This window comes from Scomber japonicus, chromosome 16 (assembly GCF_027409825.1).
Source record: "Scomber japonicus isolate fScoJap1 chromosome 16, fScoJap1.pri, whole genome shotgun sequence".
Lineage (NCBI taxonomy): Eukaryota > Metazoa > Chordata > Actinopteri > Scombriformes > Scombridae > Scomber > Scomber japonicus.
In genome coordinates, this window is record NC_070593.1 from 19,322,248 (window position 1) to 19,342,524 (window position 20,277).

The 20,277-nt window shown below is 38.5% G+C and overlaps 3 protein-coding genes across 3 annotated transcripts; 2 read left to right on the forward strand and 1 right to left on the reverse strand.

Annotated features, from left to right (window-relative positions):
- The first annotated feature begins 53 nt into the window (after positions 1-53).
- On the forward strand, positions 54-6,306 carry ppp1r14d (protein phosphatase 1 regulatory inhibitor subunit 14D). Its single transcript, XM_053335175.1, has 4 exons — positions 54-242; positions 5,623-5,703; positions 6,041-6,073; positions 6,247-6,306. The coding sequence occupies exons 1-4, from the start codon at positions 54-56 to the stop codon at positions 6,304-6,306; spliced, it is 363 nt and encodes a 120-aa protein (XP_053191150.1).
- zfyve19 (zinc finger, FYVE domain containing 19) lies at positions 6,307-11,239 on the reverse strand. The gene is made up of 11 exons (XM_053335769.1): positions 11,037-11,239; positions 10,827-10,948; positions 10,679-10,732; positions 10,414-10,580; positions 10,170-10,312; positions 9,922-10,030; positions 9,518-9,736; positions 9,216-9,292; positions 8,906-9,007; positions 8,650-8,813; positions 6,307-8,421 (listed from the first exon to the last, which is right to left on the reverse strand). Exons 1-11 carry the CDS (start codon positions 11,088-11,090, stop codon positions 8,343-8,345), a joined length of 1,290 nt encoding a protein of 429 aa, XP_053191744.1. The 5' UTR covers positions 11,091-11,239; the 3' UTR covers positions 6,307-8,342.
- Positions 11,240-11,334: 95 nt separating this feature from the next.
- Positions 11,335-16,337, forward strand: bub1bb (BUB1 mitotic checkpoint serine/threonine kinase Bb). Its single transcript, XM_053335768.1, has 9 exons — positions 11,335-11,410; positions 12,731-12,898; positions 13,009-13,068; positions 13,168-13,312; positions 13,421-13,617; positions 13,726-13,889; positions 15,064-15,257; positions 15,349-15,449; positions 15,905-16,337. Exons 2-9 carry the CDS (start codon positions 12,756-12,758, stop codon positions 16,191-16,193), a joined length of 1,293 nt encoding a protein of 430 aa, XP_053191743.1. The 5' UTR covers positions 11,335-11,410; positions 12,731-12,755; the 3' UTR covers positions 16,194-16,337.
- The last annotated feature ends 3,940 nt before the right edge of the window (positions 16,338-20,277 follow it).

The following is a 20,277-nucleotide window of genomic DNA, read 5'->3' on the forward strand; positions in this document are numbered from 1 at the left end:
TGTGAGAGAGAGAGAGAGAGAGCTCAGTGTGTTTCCACGGTTCTCCTGAGGCCATGGCAGCCATGGAGTCAGATCCGAGCACCCAGTCCAGAGTGATGTTCCAGGCGGCAGACAAAACAGAGGAGCCGGCACACCGCAAGCTGGGCAAACTGACAGTCAAATACAACCGTAAGGACCTGCAGAGGAGACTGGATATCGAAGAGTGGATCGACGGGCAGCTGCACCTGCTGTTTGACTGTGAGGTAGGGTAGGGCTGGCTCACACACAGATACACACACACACACTGTGTTGACAGCCGGAGGAGGAGGTGAGGGGAAGGGAGCGAGGGAGACACTATGAATGCTCATAGGTGCCGTGGTGGGCTATCCATGATATATGGAAAGGGGGAAAAAATTACAGCAACCTAAAAGAGAAGTGCTATAGGAGGCAAGTGGCTTTGCTCTTTGAATGCAGTTTCTGACATGTAAGCCCTTAAGTGTCATCAAACTGATTGCAGTATCAGCTGTATGGTGTATACCTTGGTGTTCGACCATATTGATAAGATTATTTTTCATATGATGCATGATTGAAGTCATTAAGAAGCATTTGTAAGTGCTACAAATGTTACAACCCTGATAATGCAACACCTCGGTCTCATTAAACATATGGTTGCCATATGGCCACATTTGTCATTGAGGCGTTTAGAAGATGGTTTTACACAGTGTGAATTTGAATTGCTTGGATTCCGATCAGCAATCAGCATTGAGGAAGAAGTGACTATATTCGTATGACTGTGATAAAGTAATCAGTGAATGTCATTCCAATAAACACTGACGCCAGGGTTGGTGAAGATATTTTTATTATTAAAATGTTCTCTAAGTATTGCAGCTTTTATATCCTGCTTATCCTGGGTCTGACATGCTCTTGTGAACACTTCTCAATAACTATGCATGATAGAAACTGATATATAGATGATGAGCGATGGTGATGGTGATTGGATATTAGAAAACCCAGTCACAATCATCTGTGCTTTAAGATACAGGATTCTTTTTAGCTGACTGCATGTCTGAAGACAGGGATTATAAAATGAAAATGCATGCTCATTATTTCCAATGTGTACCTAATTAAAGGCTTCATTGCATAGATGATGTTTAATATGTACCGGGAATTACAGCTCAGAAGACACACACACACACAGAGAGAGAGAGAGAGAGAGAGAGAGAGGGAGAGAGAGAGATACAGACAGATAGAGAGAGATAGAGAAGAGAGAGAGAGAGAGAGAGAGAGAGAGAGAGAGAGAGAAAGAGAAAGAGAAAGAGAGAGAGAGAGAGAGAGAGAGAGACACACACAACCTTAAGAACTCTTCTGTATGGTGGGATACAATCCAATTATGTCAGAGGCTCCATATTGATTTGCTTGGCATTCGCCGAGGGGAAACCATGGCAACAGATGTCTCATCGCCCACGAGGCAACATGGCACAGTGGAATCAGGGGTGTCTGTTAAGGAGCATGGCATCCTAATGACGATGCAGATCGGATGACAACGCCGCCTCCATGTTTCTCTTTTAATTCTCCAACCACACAGAGACCCTTGGCTGTAGGTGGCCTGTAGCCACCCCTCTTTGTCTGGCATTTCCTTACACTGCCAAGCCCTTTGTGTATGGAATATACTAATGCTGCAGACCATGACCATGCATTAACATTCATATGATAGGATGACAAGGAGCAAATCAGGTGATAGACAACTAGCATCTGCAGTTATCTCTGCTCACCTTTTTCTAAACCATAGCGTGAGCAGGGCCTGGTTGGTTTAATTTGAACACACTTTAGGCACACCTGAGTGCTAGGGATTTTCAATATTGTGCTATTGTTTTCCTCATCACAATACTTATTTCATGAACTTCATTCAGTCTATACCCTAAGCCTTCTTCCCTGTGGTAATATATGGTAATATGCTTGTGAAGCTGAGGGTGGAATAAATCACATTAGTGGAAACCAGGACACCAAATAACAAAAACAGATCTCAAGTCTCTCTCCATGTACTCTTTTGATCTTGTCCCAGAAACATACAATTAGTTCATATTTGTTGTACATAGCCTTTCATATTTCTGTTCTAACACAGTTTAATATTGGGATTAACGTGCAGAACGTGTACAGCACAGATAGTGGATGAACGTGTTTTCCCCAGATAGCTGAAGGATGGGATCTCAGTGTGACTGATGAGATGAGGGGGGATAGCAATAACAATAGAAATGTATTTGAATCGATCATGGTAACACCCGTCATCATGCTCTGTAGTTCTCAGAGGTTCCTGTTTTGCACATTTGTCCTAAGGATAGCTAACTAGTCACTTGAGGTATGAAAACGAAGGCTTCACTGTCTAGTTGAGATGGACTGGATATTTGCATTAGCCACACGTGTGGACTTAGGCATGGCCTGTCCATGTGCACTGGCCAGTGTTATGAATTTTGCATGGGCTCAGGAGAAGGTTACTCTGTTGGTTCTCCGAGTCTTCTGCGTGGAAGCATTTACCATCAGTCCCCTGTGTCGCCGCCTGAATTATTTAGCTGCATCTCTAATTCATACAAGTGCTGCCTTGGTCTGGGGTGGCCACCTTCATTGCAAAATTCACACCTTTGGAAACACAATAAACAAAAAAAAAAAGTTAAAAACAGTCCACAAAAGCCTTTAAAATGGTGAGCAACATTTAGGCCTGTGTATGTAGATTACAGATCAATGTTTCCTGAGTGGTTTTGTCAGTGACTGCCAGTAATCGAAACACATAGACTGTCAGATAGTAACTGACAAAAGATTACAATAGCCTCAGATTAGTTGTAGGCTCAAATTCATAACATCACACTCGGGTACGTTTTATCTCTTATTTGGCCCATTCTTGTATAATTAGATGAATGCATTAGGATATCTTTCTACTCTGTTTGCCCTCTTTAAACTTTAGTTAATGAATATCTTGATCTGTGGGCAGCTTGGGCATGTAACAGGAAAAGGGAAGGATGTGATAAGTGAAACACACACTGAAATCTTCTTGAAACAGCTAGATTTCCTGGGCACGATTTCCTTGTAATCATAACAGCCAAAACTCAGTGTGGGTAAAGGAAACACACTGTGTTTAGCTGCCTCATTACACCCACTATGCAGTAAGTTTTGGACAGACAACAGACACACTGAAGAGGGAGTTAGAAGTAAGATACAAGAGGTCACACAATCATCATGATATGACAGGTCACTGAAATATCAAATTCACAAGTGTCCATGGACCAAAAAGTTGACTGAGGGCAAATCTTCACCTGGTAGTGGCCTGGCTTTAGATTAACTTTTTTCTAAGGACCATAAATATCAATATTGGAATTTATGGCAATTTGATCAGTAGTCCGGATACAAAGTGTTATGTATGTATGTTTTTCGACATACATGTGTAGTGAACAAGTATTTCTTGGAAAATGAATAAAATCCAACATCATCACAAGTCTTTCACATAACAGTACAATTTGAAAAGATACGTATATGATTGCTACTCTGTTCTACACTTAAGGAGTCATAACAGGTTAACTGATTTTAATATAAATCCTAGTGGAGGTCATCTTATTTTGACAAAACTCAACTGCTTATTTAGACTTCCTCTGTACTACCATGTAAAGCTGCAATCCACTGAGAACCACTTTAATATTCATGAATTCCAATGTTAGTGCCAACATTCATTTTAACTTCAGTCTATTGCTTTTAACTTCAAAAAGTGCTGCTGAGACATTTTTGCCCAGAGGCCTCATTAAAATGCTATTTTCCTTTGACAATGGAGGTAACTGAAGCTGAACATTGTGATCACATGTAACATGAAATACTGAGAAATTAATGAAAGGGTCACTTCCTCATGATACATGCACATGTTCTGTCACTATTATTACAGTACTGACTCTATTTTATATTCACAGCTGATGTAGCACATATGTAGGTTTTATTTTCACGTTCATCCTTCACTTACTGTACATGCAGCTTTAGCTGGCTGATTATAATTTCATGTAATTAATGGAGATTAAATAAACAGCCCTCATTCAATATAAATAAGAGCTACTAGGCTGAGCCAAAGCTAACATTTTGTGCTGCATAAAAAAATGTTAGCTTTGGCTTAACATGATGGTGCAGCAGTCATAGTGGTTATTATTAAAATGTACATTTGAATGCCAGGAGGGTAAAGAGAATAGACCTAATTTGACAACAGAAACTGTAGTACATTTAACACCTGGTATCATTACAATAGCCTGCTGTAGCTTCATGTTAGCTTCAGGTTTTTGCAGTGAATGGGGTATACTATAAGCTACAGTTACAATGACAGAATACTGCAAACAGTTCAGAAACGAATAGACCAAAAACATACTTCTCTTCTTTATGCATACAAGACATCTAGAAGTACTCAGACTAACACTGTTCACAACTGAAAAGACCATCCATAGATTAACACAGAGCTGGTAATGCAAAGCCCACATGACACAGAAGTGAACAGCACGGACCGAAAAAGCAATGCAGACATCACCAAAATTACACTGGGTCCAAACTGGCAGTGTGTATCAATTAGAGAGGGCACAGGGGACTCTGAAGGTGCGCCCATCTATTTCGCCACTCAGCACTTCCACATTGATTAGCTCTCTCCTCATCCAGAAGACTGTGCAAGCCCCATCCTCACCAGCCATGAAAACTCCCCGACCGGAAAATATTCCTTTTAAAAAGAGGCCCCACTTGTCAAATTTGAGTGTGCACCTGCTGACTCCAGATATCTCAGTATTCAGGATTCTTCCAGTGAGCACTCCTCAGTCCTCCGCTAAACGCTGTGGAAAAGAGCTTGTGATTTGAAGTGATTACTTTTGCTATATTTGCTTTTTTGAACCAGAGACTCAGTGCCATGTTTTTACAATCTTTACATAAGTTTGGCATTAATCTTTTAATGTGCTGCTGGCAACTGTTTAGTTAATGCTACATTTAAGAAAAAGGGTTCGTAAGGATTTAGAAAGGGAAAAGTTAACTATATTATAGTTGATTGTGTCCTTTGTATTTTTAATCAGGTACACAACTTGGGAGAGCCTGTGTCAGAAGCTGAGATGAATATAATCTTTAGAAACATTTAAACAGGAAATAACCTCTTAGTAATGGCTGAGTTAAATGCCAGCTGGATAAACCATCCATAACATCATATGAAGTGTGGCCTCCTGCAGCATTGTTCACTTCATGCCTCACTACTCTTCAGCTTTAGTTATGCACACAGCACATTATCAATCAAATCACTGTCACGAGCAATTAATCAGGAAGAAAAATATTGTATTTTATGCTTATGTCTATGATACAACCAGCACTATTAACTCTGGCATTTTGACTGCTTGTAAAACTTAATACAAAGGTTTACATTCCACTGTGCTGAAATAAAATCCAAATCACATCTTACACTTTTTCTTTTACATATGAATGAATCTGCTCAGTGGTGCGAAAAATTGTACCCTTATGATCAATGATAGCAAGTGGCCCACATTATACAATATTTGCACTTTTGTACCATCCAGGAATGATAATGTGGGACATACAGTATGATGATAACATTTTTGTACTTGATTAAATGTTGATTTATTTCTGTTCTTACAGGAGGAAGAGATCCCAGAGTTAGAGATTGACATAGATGAGCTCCTGGAGCTGACAGATGAGGGGCAAAGAACCCGACTGCAGGTGAGTTTGTGTACAAAAACAGTTACACTAATTTCTATTTTTTTCAGACATTTATTTCAGTTCAGTTTTCATTTCATGAAAGTGGTACCTAAAGTGCAGCTCTGCAAACAAAGGACAAATCCCAGGAGTGCAACATTCAGGTCAAAGAATCTGAAACGTTTTAACACTTAGTTCCAACATGATCTGGGTACATACCTGACTATTTGCTATGTGGGTTAATAGCTGAACAAGTGCTTGACCTTTGCTGGAATCCAATGTTGCAATGTGTGAAGTGAAAAAGCAACGTTCAATGTAGTAACTGTGCCTTACGGTTTCTTTCTGATGTTTCTTTTGTTAGGAGTTGTTGCAGGAATGCGGAAAGCCAAAAGAGGTGAGACATCAGAAAGTTCCATTATTAATGAGTATTACATGCAAGCTTAATCGAGATGAATGATTTTGCATTATTTATTAACAGAGGAAAAAGGTTATTGTTTTATTATTACTGTTGTCTTCTCTTGATTAAGTTGCATGGAGAAAAACATGTTTTGTCCATATTTTCTATAGGATTTTATCAACGGGCTACTCTACAGGATAAAGGGTCTACGCAAAATGTCGGTCAAATAGGTCAAATAAAGAATTGAAACAACGTGGAGCCTCTTATCTTCCAATTACCCACGCATTAATTGTTTGGATACCTGTATGTGCAGTTCAAGTGTCAGTGGGACTCTCTTCCTGGGTCATCATCAGTCCACCACCTAAGCAGTCGGGTTTGAATGTTGTTGGTTTTTTTCCTTTTTAATTTATGAAATGCTTAAACATTTTGTCTCCCCAACATACAAATACTGCACATGTGATAAAAGACATATTGACTATTACTCAGACGGACTGTTTTTTTTTGTGTAAGACTGTACATTTTTGGTTGCATATTTATGTACATAAATATTTTTGTTCTAATAACTGTTGTATGTCAAAATAAAAATGAACATTTTCAAGACAAAGGTGTTGATGTGTTATCACAGGTGTTACATGTGATTGCACATGAGCAATCAAGAAAGAAACGGAGTGTGGTATCATCAGATATTATTCATTCCACACACACACACATAATTAAATATTGACATCTCTTTTATACCAATCAATTTACAGTGCTAATCAAACCACCCTGTTACCACAACAGCCCTGTATTTCTGTTCTAATAAACCATTCTACTTTGAAAGAACGATTCTGTCCTACTGCCCAGAGACAACTCTAAGACTTTACTATAGCATGGCACTCAGGATATCATTCACTGAGAGCAAGGCTCTGTTTTCTACCATAAATTTTTCAACAGAGTGATGGAAACAAAGGAGACGTTGACAAGTCATGACGAAGAGTAAACACAGTGAAATCAGCAGCAGGAAGGTCCATTAAGTAAGCGTCCATTATCCCCTTCCATTTCCTGTCTGTGGTCCATGGATGACATGGCCAAAAAAGGCAAACACAGTAACGGCCCCCATACAAACCTTAATGGAGCAAGCCCCTGGAGGAGAGTGTAATTATGGTTTCTCCTCAGCTGGCTAGACAGTAGTGCACACTGATGAAACAGCACTCTGGTCTCCTGTCTGTCATATACAGAGGGTCTTCCGGCTAAGAGATCCATTAATATAATTTGTCCGGTTCGCCCCCACTTCCACTCTTGCCTCTCTGACACAGACACCATCTATACTGTAAGACTACACTTCTCACAAGTCCTAACAGACTGTGACATTTTTGTCGAGTGATGATACCTGTGATAAAATAAGGCTTCAGAGATAAAAAAAATATAACAAAAAAAAAACTCTCCCTTCGCTAAAAGATGTGACACAGCGTCTAATGCTACTGCATCCAGTTAAAATGAAATTACACGGAAGGACAAGAAAGGCAATATTCATGTCAGAGTCTCAGCCAAACATAGATTACAAGAGTGACTGCAGTGGCTGCCAAAGGAAAACAAAGCCATCAGTAATCCTTTTATACTGACTCCTCTGTACTTTGTCAGTCCAGAGCTGCCAGCAGTCTGGGATTGTAAATCATCCCAGATGAGCTCATGATGTGTCTGCTTTCTGTATGTGTTGTCAAAATTGAAGAACAATCAAATGACGACAAGTGGAAAGTGCATCTAAGATGAGGCTTCGTTGCTTTTGGGAAGTAGGACAAGTGACAAAAAAACCCATCAAGCTTCTTATTCAGTTGGACGGTGGCAAACAGAAGCTGTGCAGTTTTTTCTTACAGCATAAACATTGTGTTGCAGCCTCTTCTAAATGTACGTACCTCTATTTTTTGTATATTAAAGAAAAATAATTGTGTTTCACATACTGTATCATACATATTGATTTACATTTACATAAAGCTTTATGTCTATGTCTAGTCTTTGCTCTGCCATAAATGTTAACCATTGTTTTCTTAATTCATTATTATCATCTACATCAGCATTTGCAGGTACAGAAAACAGATGCTCTTCCTGTGAATTGGTTAGTGCTACAGCTTAAAATGGAGTCTTCTGGATTGCTTTAAAGAGGAAATAGTGTTACTGTGACACTGTTGGATGAACAATAAGTGGTCACTTCAGGCTAAAACACTAGTTTAACAGTGATGACTGACCAGATCGCAATAAAGTCAACACCAACAGCACAGTCTCACTATCATGTCTTCCTCTTCTTCTTTGGTGCAGTGTAGTTAGTGGTGCGATGCTCCTTCCTGTCATATTTATCATGGCCTTCCCTGGGGAGATAATGGAGTGTGGATTGATAATTTATCACACTAAATACTTTATATTCATGCTGCTTAACAGTTTGGCAGCAGCTTGCCTGTAATTTATCTGGGTCATGGTATGCATTCCAAATCACAGGCATCTTTATTGGGCATCAGAGCAAAGACTGCCATGAAAAACTACTTCTATGAGTGGAAAACCAGGATTGAAGTTATTAAGTTATTATTATGTTGTGCTACCTGAAGCAGCGGTTGCAGTACAGGTCTCCATCACAGGTGTGACAGCGAAGAATGGCGTCTTGGTTACAGATGCAGCACCATGGAAGTTCATCCTCATCACTGTCTGATGGCTCGTGTGCAACAGCCGCTGGTGAAATCCTGCTCTTGGCTGCTGGAACTTGAGCCTTTCAAACACATCAGATCAACAGAGAATTATCCTCTATTCTCTGTTATAACTAAAAAAATCAAATGTATGCTTTGACTGCTGTTTACTTACCGTTTTTTTAGAAGTTTTTTTCTTTTCTATGTTCCTTGGTCCACTCTGCTCTAAAGGTATGTTGTAGCCACTTGCTTCATCCAGTGCACTTTCTTCTGAGAGCTACAACAAAACAGATACAGACACTTCAGCACAAAGTCTCTAATTGACATTACAAATTATTAAAATGACAAAATAGCAGCCCCTTGTGGTAACCTAAAGTAGTCTCAAGATCATCTTTGCATGTGTCGTATACACTTAAAAACCAATGTATTATGTAACATGCTCTATCATCTACAGTGCGGAGTTCACTTAGCCATAAATCCCAGACCTGTTTTAACACCCTCCTCACAGCGTCCTCCTCAGTCTCCTCATCACTGTCAGGATGTTCAAAGTCCTCCAAAGTAACTAAAAGTGACATGACAAATAGAGCAATGACAGGTTTCTCACACTCTTCACATTTCTGTTGAGGCCACATTTTTTACATTTAGTAGAAAGCCTTATCATATTTTATGACATTCCAGTGCGAATGTATTGATTACAAACACAAAGATCTTTATACCTATACTGCAGAAACAAGTAAAACACTGATTGTACACATAAAGCATCAAGTTTAACTGTAATGTGTGGTACCTTTGTCTGGGTCCTGCCCTTTCAGCTGTGCCAGCCTCTTCGCCATGTGGAGGATCTGATCTTGTGAGTGGTTCTCCTTCCTCAGCTCCTCCATTGCCTCATCAAGGATACGGGCCTTCTCAGCCTCAAGCTGCTTACTTGCATCCTGGTTCTCCTCCAGATTCTCCTCCAGTGTCCCCTCCTCCCCCTTGTTGAGATCATTCATACGGCTATCTACGCCTGCAGAGGAATTTATAGTTTGAGCATATTTGAGAGATTTGCATAAACACTGAGCAAGGTGAGTTATTAATGTCCGAATCTAACCATAACATAATATTTAAATACATTGCACAAACTATGATATGACTCCATAATTAATTATTAATTTAATTAAGATGAAATCAACGAGAGGAGTATCATCTCACTGCATTCAGGATTTGATTGCTGGTTGTCTATGGCAACTTCATCTGTCATCTGGGTTATCATATCATTGACTCTTTCAGTCTGAGTCCTGCTATCTGGAGGCTGGTGCACCTGTTTACATGAACACAATAAGCAATTGTAAAATGTAGCATATTTATAAGCATAATTAATTGCAAATATGTTATGCTGTGAAGAAGCTGCACTGTTAGGCCAAAAACACAACAAACAGGTCAGCAGGAGATTGGCTCACGGGTGGAGGAGCTTGTGATGGCGGGGGTTGACCCCTTAAAGCTGCCAGACGGTCCTCCATCTCTGCTGCAGAAGGCACTGGCTGGCTGGGAGCTTTTAGAGCAGCAAGGCGAGACTCAATCTCTTTCTCAGATGGGATAGACTCTATACAAGAGGTAACATGGTTTATAACAGCATCAGCAAAGTGAAAACATATTATTACTTGTAAGATCAAACTGGTAGCTGCTAAAATGTGATAATATTACTTGGTGTAGTGTCGTCTTTCAGTTTTTGAAGCCTTTCAGCAATAGCCTGATCCTCCTTACTCAGGCCTTTGGCTGGGAGAAGGCCTGCTTTGGCATTTCTGCTGCCTCCCGGTGCAAGAGGCTGTGTTGTCTGCCCTTGCTGCTTTGCCTCAAGTGCAGCTACCCGTCTGTGGAGAAAAAAAACTTACACTTTTTAATGATATGAAACTGCTTTGATGTGTGTGTGGAAATAGTGTGACGTTTACAAATGTCATCATATACTGACTTTTTGTAATTTTCAGGAGGTGACCATCTTCCACCACTGTCAGGAGGACCCCCGCTTAAAAAACACAGAAATTAAAGACATATAAGACGCTTTCATGTTAATAAATCATCACAGTTAGTTAAATTCCTTTGCATAGCTTGACTTTTACCTTGTCAGATTATTATGACACTGCTTGCAGACCTTTTGATGGGTGTTGCCACAGCGAGGCACCACAGCACTGAAAGTCAGACAGCTGGAGCAGAAGGAGCGGCCGCAGTTCTTACAACCCAGCTGTGAGCACATTTACACCACACCGTTTATTATCAAACGTTTAAATATATACAGATATGGTGAATAGTATTAGCCAACAGCGTCTTACCTCCTTCTTGAAGAGGCTGAACTTTGATGCACAACAATAACAACGGTTGTCCATGCCGACACGTGCCGAAAGTCATGAGACACGCTGTTATAATTTGGCTGATATTACTGTAGCGGGTAAATATGTGAAAGCAGACAATTACATGAACGATAATTTGGCAGCTAGCTCCCTATTTTTAACCTTTCAGTGTTGATACAACCCAAACAGGGAAATATACCGGAAGAAGCGTCCTTACGTCAATTCGCCTGTTCCTGTTTGTGATTCGTCCAATCAGCTTCCTCCAAATGCTCTCGCGGTTCTCGTTCAAAAATACAGACGCATCAACGGTGAAGCTGAAATAATCCGAAAAAAGTCACAAAGGAGTCGCTTGAGTGGTATGAAAAACACTATTTAGCGTGCGCATAGTTTTGTTTTTTAACACTTGTAATGTTTATTTTGCTAATATTGTGGAGAACGACAAAAAACGACCGAGCTAAAGCGGATGTTGGTTAGCGTGTTAGCTTCCCACGCTAGTTAGTGTTAACCATAAGGGACGTCTTTGTTTTCTTGGTTAAATGTTATGTTTAGTAAGATGAAAACATTTTACGTCTTGGTTGTCGACAGCTATTAATTTAGTCTAAAAACGAATTCACACATGATAAGTATTTGATATAGTTTGTTTAATCCCTGTAATGTTACTTGTCAGTGTCATTCATTTGATCAAACTGAACCTAACATTGTATATAACATTTAACCTCCACTGTTAACTTAATTTATTGCATTTAATTTGTGTTCATGTCAACTGCATATTTTCATAAACTTTAGGTGTACTTATTGTCCAGTTTGCGTATTGCAGCATAGTCATATTTCATATTTTATACCCCATTTCAAAAACTATTATTTTTCCATTCTATGAAAAGATATTAAGGAGTAAAAAAAAACAACAGATATCGTTATACTGGCTGTTAATCATGTACAGAATATAATAATATATTTTATTTATAAAGCAGTTTACATTCAAAGCAAAACTAAACATAAAATGCATATTTTGCAATGTCGTTATTAACCATTTGAGCTAAAGGAGGCTGTGATATTTTACAGTTTAAGTAAAAACTTTATTTCATGAAATGACATTAGTGAACTGAAACTAAAGTAAGTAAATGTCACTGGGAATTTAATAATGATAAATTCCTCTAAATTATAAAATATATTAAACTTAAATCAAGAAAAAAGATTAGATGTCCATAAAATGTTCCCTAGATAACTTAAAAGAATATTGGACAACATATTGCCAATACTGATATAACTGATTGGCCAATATCAGCTGAAAATATCAGATAACTGATTCACTGATCAGTTGTTCATACAACACAATGTCCGTGAGAAACAGCCATTAGTTTCCCGGAGCCTGAAGTGACATCTTTGAATGTCTTGTTTTGTCTGATCAACAATCCAAAATCAAAAAGATATTCAGTATTGAGTTATAAAAAAGCAACTATTCACAATAGAGAAGCGAGACCTGTAGAATATATTCTTGAAAACAATTACTTAAATAATTAATCCATTATCAGAATTGGAAGTCAGAGGAAATGAACATCCTACATCAGTTATATTCAATGAAAAGACTGTCAATATAGACAGAAAGTGCAAGACGAAATTTTAATCCAACTGATACACCTTTATCAATGTGTGTGTGTCTGTCTGTCTGTCTTTAGGCATCTGGTTGTGTTAGTTTCCACAATGGCAGAAGGAGGAGATGTTGAATGGGAGCTGAGCAAAGAGAACATTCAACCACTGAGGCGAGGAAGAGACATATCAGCGTTACACCAGGCGCTCTGTCTGCAACAAGATGGGCTCAGCTCTGCCATCAACCAACAGAGACAGTACGAATGAGCTTCAAAACATTGTACCTTAATTAGGTGATAGCAGTTTTAGAATGCAACCCAGCAGTTTTCACATGTTGATGGAGGTTTTATGGCTTTTTCTTCCTCAGGGCCTTTGAGTCTGAACTGCGAATGTACGATGGAGATGATCCACTTGATGTTTGGGATCGGTATGTAAAATATGTAGATTGAAACAGCAGATTGTATGAAACTCTGTAATAGTTTTTTTTAACCATTTAATTCTCCTTACATGGCTTTGTATTTAACAGGTATATAAAATGGACAGAGCAGACCTTTCCACAGGGAGGAAAGGAAAGCAACCTTTCCACACTATTGGAACAAGTTGTGACCAGATTCACAGACGAAAAGAAATATTACAACGACCCTCGCTACGTTGACCTCTGGATCAAATTTGTATGTTTGATATTTTGATTACTACACTGTTACCGTTTACTATTGACAAACTGTGACAAGCAGTGGTAGTAGCTTTTGCCATAAATGTGTGTTATGTTTCCTTATTAGGCAGAGAACTGCTCGGAGCCTCTGGATATTTACAGGTACATGCAAGCTCAGGGAATAGGGGTGACACAGGCATCCTTATACATCGCCTGGTCCGAGGAATATGAGAATCAGGGCAACTGTCGCAAAGCAGACCTCGTCTACCAGGAAGGATTCAAGAAGTGCGCTGAGCCGCATGATAAGCTCCTGCAGTTTCACAAGTATGGAACCATCCAGTATAGGTTGAGATAAATAAAGATATCAGTTTGAACATTTTTGTGCATTCAACATTTTTCTATAATTATAATTTTCTGTGTTGTCATTGTTAGGGCTCTGCAAGCACGTGTGTCCCGACAGGTGATGATGAATGTAGAGGAGGATGACAGCGATGATGAGCCCAAACAAAAGGAGAGAATTTCTCTCGCTGACCTCAGACACAGAGGGAAGAAAAAAGCCATCGCTCCCATCATCAGAACTGGGCCTGCAATAAGAAGTAAGCACATGAACATATAAAATAAAGGCACCATGTGTTGTTTTTGGCCACAAGAGGCTCTCTGGAGCATTGTTTTAATGAGTGGGTCCTTACTTATAACATGCATGAGCATTAGAGATGTCAGGATTAACCAGTTTTACTATTAACCACGATTATAAATGTCACAGGAGCATAACTGCAAGAAATTTATAAGTTAGAGGGTCTCACGAGATTGGGGAAGTGGAAAATCTCTTATGAATCGTGACGGGAGACACATCCTGTATGTGGGCATATGTGGCGCGTGATCATACTGTGCATAGTGTGTCACACCCATTTAGCTTACCTGAGGGCTGTTGCACAAAAGCAGAATTAAGAAATCCAGGATGCGAATTCAGATACGTGCATGTTCACGGCTTTCTTACATAGACCACTCGATCGATCACAGATTTACTGATGCAGACATGGGAAAAAAGCTCTTCCAGAGCAATTAAAGTCACAGAGGAGTTCACAGAGTTCACACAAACGCACTTCTTCGAGGAGGAGGGGGGGCTCTCTCGGGTGCCCTCTCTCTACCGTTCCACTGAAAATGCTTTATTGGCATGAATGTATTGTGAACAATATCGCTAAAGCCAAGTTTAATTGTATAAATACATATTAAACAGTTCAACATACAATATATCACCATCAGTTACAGGCTATCCAGTTAGTTTTTAAACTGTGGGCCTAATGTTGGCTACTCAAAAATAAGTTATAATGGCTCACATAGAAGTGTAATGATTATTTGACTATATTAATTTTTATTTTCTATTTATTTATTCATTTATTTTCTTTTTTACTATAAAGTAGACTTGAAGAATTTTATTTCCAGGACCAAAATAAATGTGTGAATAAAACAGTTAATTAAATAATCATGAAAATCACAAAATTGGGATTTTTCCTGTCACAATAATCGTGACACTAAAATCTGACATCATGACATCCCTAATGAGCATATGGGCAACATGAGTCATAACCTAAATGAGTTTAGGACAGAAACACTGAATGTAAACATAATTTGTGGTTGTTTCCAATAAAACTCCACAGGGCATATTTACATGTATAGCAAAAGGTGGAGTTGATACTACCAGTTTTACTACCCTTTAAATAGATAGTATTGTTGAAAAAGGATTTTGATGTTTGATTGGTTTGTTGACAGGTATCTCTGGAGGCCTGCAGCCACAAAGTGCCCCTGTCCTGGGCAATGCCACCAACAGCCGGTTGATCATCTTTGACGAGAACAAGGCTCAAAGTGCTGGTCCTTCAGAGCCTACATTTGAGTCTTGGTCAGCTCCTCCTACTGCAAGGGCAAAGGAGAATGAGCGTAGGACTGAAAAATGGTGTGATGTCAAGGTATGAAAAACATGTTAGTTCTTTTAAATATGTGTGTATGTGTATTATAGCAGTCAGATTAATTTTTTTCATCCATTTTTGTTAATCACAGATGCCCCAGAAGTCCAAATTCGGACATACTGTCATGGCCCCACCACCTGTAAAACCTACCTTTCAACCATTTGTTGAGGAATCAACACAGCCTCCTACAATGTGAGTGGTGACAAGAATCACATCTTTGTTGAACATTTAACCCACATAACACATTCAAATTCATATTATTAATAATAGGTTCATTCCTGGAACTCATTACTTGTATGGAAAAGATTAGTTGATTAATTATTCAAACAGAAAATAAATATATGACACCTGCTATAGTTACAAACTTTACTAACACTTGCTGATGCAGGAGAAATGTAAGGATTTGCTGCATGTAAGCTGTCTAGACAAAAAAAAGTTAGGACATCACTTTGGTTTGTTGTAACTTTATCTTTTTATAGGATTACATGTTTTTTCAGTTACCACATTTTTCAAAAATAATGGATCATCACTAATTCAAATATTGTGGATGTTAGTTGAAACCACATCCATGTCATGTCATGTTATATCCCTGTTGGCCTGTGTGAGTAAGGTTTATTTGATTTGTTCTGGTATTTTACCTCCCGCAGGACTCCATGTAAGATCAACCCAGCAGTGAACACAGTTTTATCCATGCGCAAACTCTGCCGAGAGGAAACTCCGCTGAAGAGACTACAAGAGCACAATCAGCAACAGAAGGAGGCAGAATCAGGAAAACTACAGGAACAGAGCATGTACTGTAAAGAGCTGCTGCACAGCGGCGCCACTGAGTTCTGCTTTGAGGAACTTCGTGCTGAACGATTCTTCAAAAGGATGGCACAGGAATCACAGGAGGTCAGAGGGCATGAGGACCAAGCTAGTACCAGTGATGCAAACTGATGCATCCATTAAGACTAAAGTACTGACTGTTCTTTTTTATGGATTTTCACCTTGACAATACCTTCTTTTAAGTATCATGTGATTATTGATATCGTTTGTTGTCTGTCCATGGAGTTCAGTTACTCTGAGAGGTGAAAAGTTTAAAGGCGTAGCTTTGTAGAATCCCTTTTGAAGTAATGATACTATAGGTCAATTGTGTTGGATTCATAAAGAATGCAGGAAGACCTGTACATTTTAATGCAATCCAGCTCAAAACGCCACAAGCTGCAGATGCAAAAGGTGAGAATAGAGTTGAAGAAATGTCGACACTATTTCAACAAACAATATGAACTATGTAGGCTTAACAGTAACATGTAGGGCTACTGGATTGTATTATATTATACACTTGTACATACTGAACATGTTCATTTACCATTGCTTACATCAGTGGTTCTCAACCTTTTTGGCCTGTGACCCATAAGTTACCCATTACTGTTTTGATATATATTGGTTATTCTTTTTGTCAGCAGAATGTCAGAAAAAATATCAGTTAAATTTCTCCAGTCCCCAAGGTTACATCTTCAATTGACTTTTGTCTGACTGTTTTGTCGACAAAGAAAATCAATAATTGATTGCATTTGAGCCTCCTAAACCAACAAACAAACACAAGAAAATACATTCTGCCTAAAAAATGGTACTAAAATGGTTATTTAATTATAGAACATATTTTCTGATCAATCTTTTCTTTTGAAAATGAATTAATTAACTAACCTTGTTTTGTTTTATTTGATTAACTTTTAGAGGCTTGAGGAGGTAGAACAGTAATTCACAAAAAATAAGGAAGAATTTGAGGAAAGCTTGACAAAGAAATCAATTTTATGTCTGCAAAGTATCTTTTTGTTCTGTATCATATCCTGTCCTATCATCTTCCACCATTTTTATTATTCCAGTGACCCATTGTGGGGTTCCTGACCCCCATGTTGGGAACCACTTGCTTATCTTATATCTCTATTGCAAAAACGTGCTCGCATTTATTCCTTATTTCACTCTTAGTCCAGTAGTTCATAAAGGTGCAGGGTGCAGAATTTAGCAGCATCTAGCAGAACAAACTCGGCATAAACGTAATATGTTATTCATACGTATGTTGTAATTAGTGTATAATCAACTGAAAATAAGAATCAGTATTTCTTGAACAGATGTTTTTGTACAGTTCCAGTGACAGAGTGAGAGTGTCTGATGAAATGGCCATTTTAGGCAATGTGTCATTGATATTCAATAAACCTGTTAAAATATCTTACTGATGACTAGTGGGGTTTTGTTTTTTTCTTCTTTTTTTGGACTGACAGGGATTGTAGTAATGCACTGTCAGCGAGGGCGCATGGAAGGGAAAGCATGGATTGCATTCCTGGTAATGGTATTTGGATTACTAATGGGGTGCAAGAACAGTTTAGTGCTGACTGTAATCTGTTGCTGCAGTCAACACTGGTTGGCGTGAGTAGAGTAGAGACTACAAAAACTATTGCATTCAGGTGGTCCCTAGTAAAGTGGCTTCATTTAACTTTCTCACTGCATGTGATCCTTGTACTTTTTAAGGAATCCCAACATTTATTAAACTTTTATGAGCACATCTTTCCTTCAGTTAGCCAAATGTTAATCATTGTCCAGGAGAGGTTACCCAGAAGCCCACTGACTGAAGCGGTGGGAGTAAACCTAATCTACTGTGATGATGAGATCCACTTCACACACAGGCAGCTTGCAAGGCAGACTTTGATGAATGGCTGGAAGATAGCTGGTTGGCTCATTAGCAAGTGAAATCCACCCTTTGCAGTTGTGGGTAGAGCAGGCCTCGGTTATCCCCTAGAGGCCACTGCACTGATGCACTATGGCACAGTGTTGCTGCTGCTTTTTACGTCTGCATGGATCACTGCAAGAACTGACTTTAATGGCACACTGGAAATATGACACTGCCCGCCAAGATCCTCTCCCAAACTGTCTACTTTAAATTTTGGCTTAGTACTGAGAGCAGCTGAAATTCAGTGATAAATGATAGGCAACATGATGCACTCCAGTCATAATAACACAGCATAACCACATCATAATGCATCCTCTATGGCTCGCTATTTGGCAGGACTTATTAAAAGCTCATCCCATGAAAGCAGACAGCCAGTGACTCCGATAGTGCCTCAGACAGGAAATCCATAGCTCCCTTTCTTACTGCAACTGGGAGATGGTACAAGCAAACTACCTTTCCTTAATGTGCTTTAGACGGGCCCTCAGAGAAGAGCTTTTGTCCAGCGCTGTTACTTTGATAGACAAGAACACTTAGACTTTGTATGGGCCTATGGGTTTTACACTCAGTGCTCTTAACCTATTTGTATGGTTTGTATTCATGTGCACCAGTTAACAGCAAATTCTCTGCCCAAGACTGCCTTGCTTTCAAATGCAAGTAGCATGGATATTCAGTCCAAGCACTGAGGTGAAGCCTAGCGCGGAGAGGGAAAATATTCCAAAAGTGCAGCAGCATATCATTAGTGCAATTTATTGCCAAATTCTGTAACTGTGGAAGTGCATTTCTGCCAGGAAAAGAAAATAATTGGTGAAAAGTAAGTCATGACAAAAATAAATACTGTGACTTTACTTACTATACTTACAGATACTGAGTCAAATGTTTGACTTGGTATCTCATTTAAAATCTTAAATACCTTTTTTTAACTTTTTCTCTTCTTTAAAGTGCCATCTAATAATTTTGACTTTTTTATTTCAATTGTTGCAGTTGCAGTCTCATAAATATCTCAGCTTTTATCTTTTTGACTTAGTAAGATATCATTCTGGCTTTTTATCTCAAAATCTGGATTTACTATCTCATGATATTTGCACTACATGATCATTTTGACTTTCTATCTTATATTTTGACCCACCAATAGCATTTTTAATGTGTCCAATGTCACCTTTGAAAAAACCAAAAAAAACATTTATATTTGTATTGATGTTTGCTACAAACACAATTAATCTTTATATTAAGAGATTATATACAATAAAAATACAAACATAGACATGGGAAAACAACCAAGTAAAAGAAAGAATAAACTATATTAACTTCCAAATGTCTTTTCTTTTCTCTTCCTGGTGAAGATGGACTACCACATTTAACACTTTTGGTGACTAAGCAGGAAAATGACATGAGATTCAATCGTTGTCTCACTCTTACAGAATAAAAATTGATTTTTAGGTCACCTGGAAATGTTAATGGCTTTTGACAGAAAATTGCATTTGCTTTAGCTCTGTGGGCAGAACCCTGATAACACTTGCTTTAATCCTTACACATTCATCCTAAACAATAAACAATAGATTGAATTGAAATGCAAAAGGGGAAGACAGTATCACTTTATGCAGCCTCTGGGGCTTTTTGTCAATGACACCATGCTTTAAGACTACTATTGTCATTCTAAGCCTTTTTTTAACATTACAAGCCAGTTAACCTCTATTCACATAAATTTAGAGTCAGTGTTTGCAGCAAGGGATTTAATAGCATCAACAAGACTGTGCAGTAAGGCTAACAGATACATTTAATTAAACCATTTAGCCTGTGATGATCGGAAAAGAAATTTTAGTTAATGTATCATAATCAAATCTACCAATTTTGACAAATAATAAAATCATTCTTTACTTAAAGGGACAATAAACAAGTTATATATAGCTCACATACCCAGAACAACCAAAACAGTCCAAAAAAGCAAATGAAATAGAAAATATGGATAACATCTTGTACAATTCCATCTTTTCTTCTTGATGACATTAATGAACATTATTGTAAATAACATGGTGCCTGATAAGCTTGCTTTCTTCTTCAAATAACAAAATAATTAAATCCCAAATCAATAGTAGATCAGTTTATAGGACAGTACAGCACAAGCATCATGCTGCAACTACTGTATTTATTTAAAATGGGCAAGTTCTGATGGACGTGTTTCACTAATTGACCTTTCTTTAATTAAGCTTACTTCATACAGGCTGAGCAGAGACAAAGGTGTGTGTAAATGGCTCAGATAGCATGAGCAAACAGCAAAATCACCATTTGTAGCTTTAAACTAAAAGGAAATCAGGG